Source organism: Pteropus alecto, unplaced genomic scaffold (assembly GCF_000325575.1).
Source record: "Pteropus alecto unplaced genomic scaffold, ASM32557v1 scaffold3, whole genome shotgun sequence".
NCBI classification, from domain to species: Eukaryota; Metazoa; Chordata; class Mammalia; order Chiroptera; family Pteropodidae; genus Pteropus; species Pteropus alecto.
In genome coordinates, this window is record NW_006442484.1 from 42,041,978 (window position 1) to 42,053,919 (window position 11,942).

General features: G+C 33.8%; 1 protein-coding gene across 1 annotated transcript in view; it reads right to left on the bottom strand.

Annotated features, from left to right (window-relative positions):
- Positions 1 to 8,532: 8,532 nt before the first annotated feature.
- The window catches only part of TLK1 (tousled like kinase 1), a 123,716-nt gene continuing 120,306 nt past the window's right edge, over positions 8,533 to 11,942 (bottom strand). The window contains exon 21 of the mRNA XM_006921183.3: positions 8,533 to 11,506. Within this exon, the coding sequence (XP_006921245.1) occupies positions 11,330 to 11,506 (177 nt within the window). The 3' untranslated portion in view covers positions 8,533 to 11,329. The remainder of the gene's footprint in view (positions 11,507 to 11,942) is intronic.

An 11,942-nucleotide genomic window follows, 5' to 3' on the forward strand; every position in this document is an offset into this window, starting at 1 on the left:
CGTATCTGGAGTACTGCCAGCTATTATTGCCAATGTTCTCAGTATACCTAGTGTATGCATTTGTGGTTCTGATAATTTGGGGGTTATGACTATGATATTATTTCATCTCCAAAGTGAATTTTTATAGTAAAGTGATATTAGCTATTTTTGCTTGAGTACCATAGACCTTTGACATTTTCTGTGTAGCTCATTGTTTTTTTGTAGCACGTATATCACATTATTGTCAGCGCAGTATAATTTCACATTTATTTGTGTGATTCTCTAACTCTTGTCTGTCTCCTCTGTTAGACTCCACAAGGACACTTTCCTGTTTCCTTTTGTATCTATAGAGCCTAGAAGAGTGTCTGGCATAAAATATATGCTCTGTAAATTCTTGTTGGATAAATAAAAGGACTGTTGAGGGATTTTTATACGAGATTAGATAACCCATTTTACAGCATCCTTGACTGCATTATTTAAAAGCTCACAAAGGATTTGTAAAGGATGGAATTGTTATGTAGCAGCCTGAGGATTTTAAATGATAGCTTTTTCCCATTTTGAAAATAATTCTTGATTTACTTGAATTTATTCATAACTAAAACCACTTAAGTATGTTGACTTCTTGTCCAATTTCCCCAACAAACTTTTTCTTTGAAGAAAATAATATATATTAGACGCTTTTGTCTATATTCATAGATGAGAAAACGGGTAATTCTCTGTTGAGATGTAATTGACATATATTAATTTCAGGTATACAACATAATGGTTTGATATCTGTATACATTGCGAAATCATTGCCACAGTAAGTCAACATTTGTCACAATAATTACAAGATTTTTTTTTTAGTGATGAGAACTTTTAAGATCTATACTCTTAGCGACTTTCATATATGCACTACAGTATTAACTGTAGTCACCACGCTGTACATCACATACGCAGGGCTTAGCTATAACTGAACATTTGTACCTTGTGACCCCCTTCACCCATTTTGCCCACTCCCAACCTACCACCCCTAACTCTAGTAACCACCAATCTGTTCTCTGTATCTATGAGCTCTTTTTTTTGTTTGTTTTCCACAAATAAGTGAGCTATGATATTTGTCTTTGATTTATTTCACTTAGTATATGCCCTTAAGGTTCATCTCTGTTGTCACAAATGGCAAGATTTCCTTCTTTATAGCTGAATAATATTCCATTGTGTATATATGCAACATTTTCTTTACCCATTCATCCATCAAAAGACCCGTAGGTTGCCCGGTCTTGGCTATTGTAAATAATTAGTGAACGTGGGGGTGCATGTATCTTTTCAAGTTAATGTTTTCATTTTCTTCAGATAAATACCCAGGAGTGGAATTGCTGGATCATATGGTAGTTTTGTTTGTAATCGTTTGCGGAAACTCATTACTGTTTTCCACAGTGGCTGTACTAATTTACAATCCTATCAACAGTGCACAAGTGTTTCCTTTTCTCCACGTCCTTGTCAATACTTGTTATGTCTTGTCTTTTGATAAAGGCCATTCTAACAGGTGTGGGGGTGATATCTCATTGTGGTTTTGATTTGCATTTCCATGATGATTAGTGAAGAGCATCTTTTCATGTGCCTGTTGGCCATCTGCATGTATTCTTTGGGAAAATGTTCAGATCCTCTGCTCATTTTTTAACTGAATTGTTTAGGTTTTTTTCTTTTTGAACTGTACAAGTTCTTTAAATATTTTGAATTTTAACCTATTATCTGATACATGATTTGCAGATATTTTCTTCTGTTTGGAAGATTGCCTTTTCATTTTGCTGATTTTTATTGCTGTATAGCTTTTGCATCTTTGCTCTTGGTGTCAAATCCAAAAATTCTCACCAAGACTGATGTCAAGGAGCTTACTACCTCTTCTAGAAGTCTGTCTTATGGTTTCAAGTTTTATGTTCACGTCTTTTATCCACTTTATTTTTGTGTGTGGTATAAAATAGTGATCCAGTTTTATTCTTTGGTATGTGGCTGTTTAGTTTTCCCAACACCATTTATTGAAGAGTTTGTCCTTTCCCTATTGTATATTCTTGAGTCCTTTGTCATAAATTGACCGTATGTGTGTGGGTTTATTTCTGGGTTCTTGATTTTGTTCTATTGATCTATGTGTCTGGTTTTTAAACCAATACCATACTGTTTTATTATGGTTTGTGATATAGTTTGATCAGAGAGCATGGTGCCTCTGGCTTTGTTCTTCTTTCTCAAGATTGCTTTGACTATTTGGGGTCTTTTGTGGTTCCACGTACATTTTAGGATTGTTTGTTCTATTCTGTGAAAAAAGCCTTTGGAATTTTGGTAGGAATTACATTGAATCTGTAGATTGCTTTGGGTAGTATAGATATTTTTAACAATATTAATTCTTCAAATCCATAAGCATGGAATATCTTTCCAGATATTTGTGTCTTCAGCTTTTTTCATTAATGTCTTTTAGTTTTCAAAGTACCAGTCTTTCACTTCCTTGGTTAAATTTAGTTTATTAGCGTAAAGAAATGCAAATTTTTTGTATATTGATTTGTATCCTGCAACTTTACTGAATTTATTGATTAGTTCTAACAACAATTTTTGGTAGTGTCTTTAGGGTTTTCTATATATAACGTCGCCTGAAAATAGTGATAATTTTACTTCTTCTTTTCTTATTTAGATACCTTTTATTCCTTTTTCTTGCCTGATTATTCTGGTTAGGAGTCGTAATACTATGCTGAATAAAAGTGGTGAGAGTGGGCACCCTTTCCTTGTTTCTGATTTTAGAGGAAAAGCTTTTCACTACTATGTAGGATGTTACCTGTGGGCTTGTCATACATAGCTTTTATTATGTTGAGGGGTACTTCCCTCTATACCCACTTTGTTGAGAGTTTTTTTTTTTTAATCATAAACGGACTTGGGATTTTGTCAAATGCTTTTTCTGCATCTACTGAGATGCTCATGTGATTTTTATCCTTTATTTTGTTAATGTGGTATATCACATTTATTGATTTGTGGATGTTGAACCATCTTTACATTCCTGGAATAAATCCTACTTGATCATGGTGTACGATCCTTTTAACATATTGTCGAATTTGTTTTGCTAATATTTTGTTGAGGATTTTTGCATCTGTTTATTAGGAATATTGGCCTGTAATATTCTTTTCTTGTGTAATCCTTGTCTAGTTTTGGGATTAGGGTAATGCTAACCTTGTAAAATGAGTTTGGAAGTATTCCCTTCTGTTTTTTTGTTTTCTTTCTTTCTTTTTTTTTTTAAAGAGTTTAAGAATTGGTATTAATTTATCTTTAAATATTTGGTAAAATTCACCAGTGAAGCTACCCTATTCTGGACTTTTGTTTGTTGGGAGGTGTTTAATTACTGATTCAATCTCCTTATTAGTAATTTGGTCGGATTTTGTATTTCTTCATGATTCGGTCTTGGTATGTTGTTTCTAGGTACTTTACCATTTCTTCTAAATTGTCAAATTTACTGGCATATAATTTTTAAAAGTAGTCTCGTGATCATTTGTTATGCCGTGGTATCAATTACAAATATTTCCTCTTTCATTTATGACTTTATTTGGGTCCTCATTTTCTGGGTGAGTCTATCTAAAGGTTTGGCAATTGTTTCTCTCTTCAAAGAACCAGCTCTTCCATCTTTCCTACTGTCTTTTTTTAGTTTCTATTTCATTCATTTCGGCTCTGTTATTTCCCTTCTTCTAATTGGGCTACATTATTTCGGCTCTGTTATTTCCCTTCTTCTAATTGGGCTACATTATTTCGGCTCTGTTATTTCCCTTCTTCTAATTGGGCTACATTATTTCAGCTCTGTTATTTCCCTTCTTCTAATTGGGCTACATTTGTTGTTTTTCTTGTTCTTTGGGTGTAAAGTTAGGTTATTTTTTTTCTCAGTGTAGGCATTTATTACTGCGAACATCCTTCTCAGAACTACTTTTGCTGCATTCTGTAAGTTTTGGAATGTTGTGTTTCCATTATCATTTTGTCTCAAGGTATTTATTTTACTTCTTCTTTGACACATTGGCTGTTCAGCAGCATGTTTAATCTCCACATATTTGTGAATTTTTGTTTTCTTGTAATTGATTCTTAGTTTCATGCATTGTGGTCAGAAAATATGCTTGATATTGTTTTAATTTTCTAAAATTTATTAAAATGTTTTGTGGCTTAACATATGATCTATACTGAAGAATGTTTCATGTGCACTTGAGAAGAATGTATTTTGTTGCTTATGGATAGAATGCAGTGCACATATCTTATATGTCCATTTGGTTTAATGTGTCATTTAAGGCCAGTTTCCATATTGATTTTTCTGTCTCAATGATCTATTGATGAGAGTTGTGTATTAAAGTCCCCTACTATTATTGTATTGCTATTTCTCTTGTTTAGGTCTGTTTACTTTATATATTTAGGTGCTCCAATGTTGGGTGCATATTTATATCATGTTGGATTGACTCCTTTATCGTTATGTATTGCATTTGTCTCTGATTACTTTGTTTTAAAGTCTGTTTTGTCTGATGAGTATAGCTACACCAGCTTTGCCTCATCCCATTTGGAAGGAATATTTTTCCATCCCTTCACTTTTAGTTTGTGTGTGTCTTCAGAGCTGAAGAGAATCTCATCGGCAGCATAAATAGGTCTTTTAAAAAAATTTTCAGCATTCTAACTTCTGATTGGATTACTTAGTCCATTTACATTTAAAGTAATTATTAATAGGTATCTACTTATTATCATTTTGTTGTTTTCTATTTTGCAGTTCTTTTCTTCTCTTGCTCTCTTCATGATTTGATTTTCTGTAGTGGTATGCTTAGATTCCTTTATCTTTGTATATATACTATAGGTTTTTGCTCTGTGGTTACCATGAGAGAAACTCAAATTCTTATAAAGCTTTTTACTAATACATCAGTCCATAGACCACCATGGTGTTAATATTCATGGTGTCTTAAACACAAACATTCCTGGGATCCAAATAGCGTCCCTAAAATGAAGAAAAAAGGGTGGACCGCTGTTAACAGAGACCGGTTAGGTCTCCAATCCACAATAGTTATGTCCATTATCATTAGAAGTGCATGTACTGGAGAAGAGAAGGGAGAACCTTATGGAGTTCACCACAGACAGACATAGCTTATGCTAAATACTTATGCACAGATATGAGTTAAAATACAGAGTCTCTCCCACAGTGGTTGACAGATGGCTGCTGCTTGAAAAGTCCTGAATTCTACTCCTTCCCTCAGGATGTCCCATGATGACTCCAAGATAAGGGCATCCTGACCCTCTCTTCTGCACTATCGCTAGGTTTTGGCTGACTGATCAGCCCAAGCCATATCAGTTGGAAAAACTTCTGAACCTACTCTTGGTGCTAAGTGCCTGAAAGGTGCTATTAGTAGAAAGAGTTTATAGATGTGGAAAGTAAGCCTAGAGATTAGTGACTCTCTAAGGTTACACAATTATTAAGTAACAAAGCTGGAGAGCAAAGCCAGGTATGACTTCAAAATCCATGTTTTCCCCATTTTTAACCCTTCTTCTGAATACCTATTAAAAGGAAATTATGAATCTGGTTATTAGTACTCATAAAGAGATGCTCTAGGATGCGGTATGAATGACATAATTTGAAACACCTCAAATAGTTGACTAATATTAAGAATAAATTAGCCATACTCATTTTTTCAATCAAGTAATTTTACTAAGTTTATGTTATATTCTAAAAATAAAATCTCAGTATCTCTCTGATCATGTCAACGGTCTCTAATCCAAACATACTACATACTCAACCAACAGTGGGATGTTGGTCATACCCATCTGCTGTTTAGATCAAGGAAATGATTATGAGACAGCCAAGGTTCAGATGAAAATGGATCACATATGTAAAGAAAAACTTAAATTACTTGGAGATTTTTTTAAAGCAAGAAGAGTCATTTGATGAAGTCAGGGTTACTCATTTGTGATCTCGGTGCTGGAGCACCAAACATGGGTCGTTTCATCAGACTTGGAAGATTTTTAGAGACAAAGTTCAGGAGCCATATATGGACAACTAGTGGTTTCCCTCGAGTTTCAGGGCCTCCTGTTGAGAGTTATCGACTTAATAGAATTAGTTTTAGAAAGTTTTATTGATTCCAACTGGTACTACTTTAGGAAGAGGAGACAGGATATACCTCCTATGCTCACGAAAGTGGGCCAAAGATGAGAAAGGTGAACCAAATTCTATTAGGTAGAACCAGATCTGACCTTCAACTTAAAAAGGCAATGAAAAACAAATGTGAGAATGGGAGAGTTGTGACCCAGTCTCTCCCTTACCTAAATGGAGATAGAAGCCCCTCTCAAATGACTCACAGCCAAGGCATGGCTCAGATGACATTCCTAATCTAACGGCTGACGAATTCTTTAGATTTGCTCTTTAATGGTGACAATTACATGTACTCAGTTTTGTCACTTTTGAAAAATCATGAATATTTAACACACTAAAGTTTTATACTAAAGAGACAAGACGTTAGCATGTTAAGAACCTTGCTCCAGGATCCCAAAAGCTGTGTAGTTCTGATGCACTACTTACTCATTATGTGGCCTTATCCATTTTCTCTTCTTCAAAGTTTCTTTTTCTGTACAACTTGGACAATACCACCTATTCTACCTCAAATGGTTGTTACTACCAAGAAAAAATAGGGTAGAATTGCCTCTGATGAAACAACATAAATGGTCAGGGTGCGATCCTTTTGCTGACTTGTTTACACAATGTTACTATTTTTTGTTTCACATTGCTACACTTTCTTACTTTCCATTTTTGGGGAATTTAGCATTGTTTGAAATTTGAGTTGAGCATTGTAAAACTGTTTCTTAAAAGAGGTTAATTTATCACAGGAAGAAAGCAGACTGCATCTTATATGTAGTTTAAAAGCAATAGAATCATCACTGAGTCTTAATAGCAGCAGCTTATTATACATAGTAAAACAATGTACTGGGCACAGTTCTATGTGCTTTATATACATGAACTCATTTATTCCTCACATATGGTAGGTACTAATATCATTTTCAGATGAGGAACCTGAAATACAGGTAGTAAATTGTAGTTGACATTTGAACCTACTGTATTGCCCTTCTTTAAAAGTCATACATGTGTAGTCTACATCCCTATTTTTTATTTTTAAATTAGTTGACATTCAATATTTTGTTTCAGATGTACAGCATAGTTGATAGACATTTATATAATTTACAAAGTGACACCTAAATTAGTTTATAGTACCTACCTGGCACTATAGTTATTACAATATTATTGACTATATTCCTTATGCTGTATTTCACATTCCCCTGACTATCCTCTACCTACCAATTTGTGCTTAATTCCTTCACCTTTTTTAAATCAGCTCCCCAACCCTCTTACCCCACTTATCCAATCTGGCAATCACCAGTTCTCTGTATGTTTTCATTGTTTGATTAATTTCTTTAGATTCCACATGTACGTGAAATCATATGCTATTTATCTTTCTCTGACTTCACTTAACATATACTTTCCAGGTCCATCCATGTTGTCACAAATGGTTAAGTTTCATTCCTTTTTATGGCAGAGTAATATTCCATTGTATGTATGTATCACCTCTTTATCTAATCATCTATTGACGGGCACTAAGGCTGCTTCCCTATCTTGGCTCTTGTAAATAATGCTGCAAAGAACACGAGTGCATGTATCTTTTTGAATTAGTGGTTTGGTTTTCTTCAGGTAAATACCCAGAAGTGCAGTTGCTGGGTCATAAGGTAGTTCTACTTTTAATTTTTTGAGGAATCTCCAAACTGTTTTCCATAGTGGCTGCACCAATTTGCAATCCACCAACAGTGCACGAGGGTTTCCTTTTCTCCACATCCTCACCAACACTTGCTGCTTTTTGATTTATTGATGATGGCCATTCTGACAGGTGTGATACTTCCCCAGTATTTTAAATGAGTGAGGATTCTAGGTGAAATCCTTACTAAAAGTAATTCTTTTATTAAGTTCTTCTCTGGATTTCTGCACAATTTTGAAGTTGATTTACACACATTTACTCAAATCTTTCCCATTCAAAAACTGTAGAATTTCCGGGGGTGGGGAGGGGAATCTTCAAAGAAAAGGGCGAGGGAAAGGAAAGCAGAAGGTAAATAAAGATGTAGATGTTCGAGAAAACAAAGCCAATTCAAATTGACAAATTATATAAATTCTAGAACTGTTGTTGAATTCTTGAAACCCAGAAAAGAGAATTCTAATAATCTGATTTAAAAAACTAGCTGATAAAGCACTTTTTTGAAATGCCTTCGGAACATTAAATTTTAGTGTATTTGGGAGCAAATTTACCAGTTAACATTTCAAAATTGAAAGTGGTTTTAGAGAAAGACCTGCAAATGTGACTTTAAAGGTATAAAGCTATCTTTTTCACACACGAAACAAACAGCAATGTAATTAAATTCTAAGGGTAAACTGACAATCTAAAGACTGGACAGTCTGCATTACCACTACAACAAAAATGTTTCTCTCTACCATTTTGGCTTCATATAATGAGATATTTGTAGAAGTATTTGTTCACATTTTATGTACCATTTAAACTGAGTTTTTTGGTTTGTTTTTTTTTTTTTTTTTTAAAAGAAGGGGATGGTGGCCAGTGAGGAAAAAAATAGACCAAGTCTTTATTTTTGAAAAACAACCAAGTGTCTACCCTACTCCTGAGTTACAAATTATTAGGGTGGTTTCTACACTTCTTCTCTCAATGTACACACACTAAAGCTAATTCACATCAAAGATTTTAAAATTAGATGCAAAAACTGTATATTTTACCTTTTATCAGTGTTGACTCTAATAGGTAGTGAGGCCTATGAGAGACTTAAGAGAGAAGACCTTGGCTATTGTCTTAGGAATGTAATACCTGCTTTAATTCTGAGTGAATTCAGGAAACTAGAAAATGATTTAAGCTTCAAAAGATATATCCAGAGATTGCCAGAGTAACTTAAATTATTTAGCGATACCAATTTCCCATGTGAAGACAACATAAATTATTCATTTTGGCTAAATTAGCCATCTTGTACCTGCTAGGTTACTGGCATATTATCCAAAATCTATAGCATTTGTTTAGAAATGCTTTAGGAGGAAGAGACAGTCTATAAGTTGATTCATATCCTATACATCTTTGATTCTAAACGATTACCTAAATAAACCCAGGTCAGAGGAAGTTTCATTTTTGGCTTATTCCCCCACCCCCTTTTTTTTCTTGCATTTTGACACTAGCACTTTCATTCATTCGAAAATATGGCAAAGCAGTGATCTATACCTACACTAATCGAAATCAATTTCATGTTAGATTTATACGTCTTATTTCACCAAAATTTTAAACAAAACTAAGCATTTTTACTAATTCAAGACTTCAAATAGTAGTTACTATATGAACATAGTCCTTTGATTCAGAAAGATGAAAACAAAATTGAAAAATATGCGGACAGCACCTAAAGCACTCAATCAATGCTAACATTTCACTACCAACTCAATATTTTTTAATAGGATTTCTATCTTATCTATAGAGAGGAGCAAATATAGCTGTTAAGCCACTCCTGATAGTGCTAAGTGTTACTTACCTAGGATTAACCTTGATAATGGTTATTCAGTTTGCTTTAACAGCTTGAAACACTTTATATTTGTCTTGAAGTATACTTAAAGAATTTATTCAGCTGATTCTTAAGGAGCCAAGTCAGAGTCAATATCCTAAATCTTGAAAGCTCCCTTTGAATGTAATTTTCATAGTCTTTAAATTTTAACTGTCATTGTTTATTACTGTTTTGGCTACATTCTCTACAATTTCAGCAGCATCTTAGATAATGTATGTATGTACAATGAAAAAACAAAATGGCTTGCAATATCAGAAATAAGAGCCACAGTTTAACTGTACAATATTAAGGAGAATCTGTGGTAAGTACAGCTTCCTTTTTCGGCAACATGGACAACTTACATGTAAGTATCAGCATTATGAGTGTAACAATAAAGAAGTAATTCTTACAGGAGTAAAATACAGCATCCTGAAAAATAATGGTTTCTACCATACAAGGCAGTTAGAAAATGTTCACATTTTAACAAATCTGTACAAATCACAAAAAAATTGTTTATGGGACCATCATCCCACCTTGCTGTTAAGAACCTTCTAGAAACGTAGACTAACGATGAACAATTTATAAATCTAGTATCTATGTGCTCCACAGCCCTAGAACCCAAGAAATTGATTTAGAGAACTCTATGTGTCCCACATGGACCATTTTTACATGCCTTGATTGTTAATGAATGCCTGCTTTTAATGTCTTTATGATGTACAGTCAATTTGCACCTTTAAGGAGGTCATTCGATCTTTTTAGCAAAGAAGCAACATCATTTAGCAGCAATTAAAGCGCCTTCAAGACTTAAAAAAAATACAATATCCAATTAGAAAAGCCATATTTTTAAACATTTGTACAAGAATAAGCTGCTGAAACTTGATAATTGAAATATGACATATGTACAACAATTTACAATAGAGCTAGAAGGGAATTTATCATTATCCTGCATAGAACTGGTCTGCATTTGGTTACATACTGTCACTTGTTTTAATGAACAAGGCCTGGTAACAAAACAAAAATATCTGTTAACAATTCTAACACGTTGAAAACACTGGAGATACTACAATTTAGTGAATTCAACTGATTTCAAAATAAGCAGCTCATTTTGTCAAAGGTGTAAAGTATCTAGGAATAATAGCTCTCCCTTTAACATAACCAGTGAAAAAAAGGACATGTGACTTCGAGGTACAATGTGGTAAAAGCCAGAATAGCAAATGACAAAGTCTAACTTTGTCCAAAGAGTCTAACTCTCACATTCTATTACTATAAAAACACAACTGTCACTGTCATTCAGTTCTTACTTTGGTTTCAGCAGATTAACTGCCGAATGCTGAAGAATGTATCCAGGCACTATAGTTCTTGTGTTAGAAATATGTCTCCTTTTTTCCATGTGTTTTTAAATAATGAAAAACTACCCTTCATATTAGAACTCTCTAGTAACAACCAAATGTATTTAAGTATTATAAACGTTATTTACAGTGTTCCCCCAAACAAACAAATCATTTTACTTCTGTCTTAACATGGTATTCCTGTTTCTGTGCAACAGGCCGTCATCTTTCACTGTTCAAAATTACAGTCAGAAGTTTACATTTATTCACTGTCCATGATCCACTCTTATACAAATGATGCTACGAAGAACTTCAGTTCACAAACAGTTCTCAACCATGTCCTGTGTAAAAAAGAAAAGAAAAACACTCAAATGCTTTCCAACTCAAGTGTGCCTCTGGAAGCAATTCAAAGGTATGCCAATTTTGGAGGAAAGTCAGTAAGTAATTATGCTTGAAGAAGGGGGTGTTGGGGGTGCTGTCAGCCCAGCCATGTGTAAATTTCCTGAAGAATTTGATCTTCTCATGTGTGGGAGAAGATATGGGTCGTTAGCCAGTTGGTGCACATCAAATCGATCTTCTTTTCGGTATGCCAAACAGCGTCTTATAAAGGCCTTAAAAAAAAAAAAAAAAGCAATTAAAAACCTTTTCCTTTCTAAATATCAATCAACTGAATCCTATAGTAGGATGGATACATTTAAAACAATAGACTTTATTAGAAGTTCAAATCTTATGAAATTTTTTTCTGTAGAAATAAAATTCTCCAAATTCAGCTCCCAACTCACAGACCTTAGTGGTTCCTTTATAGTCTAAATTATTATTGCTACCATTTAAACGTATTACTGGAAAGCTTCACTTTTTTCAGAAAAATTTTATGGAGATAAAATATATATAACAAATTAACATTTTAACCCTTTTTGAGTGTACAATTCAGTGACATTAAGGCCATTCACACCATTCTGCAATAACACCATTATCCATCTCCAGAAATTTTCTATCATCTCAAACTAAAAACTCCATATCCATTTAACAATAACTCCCAATTCCTTC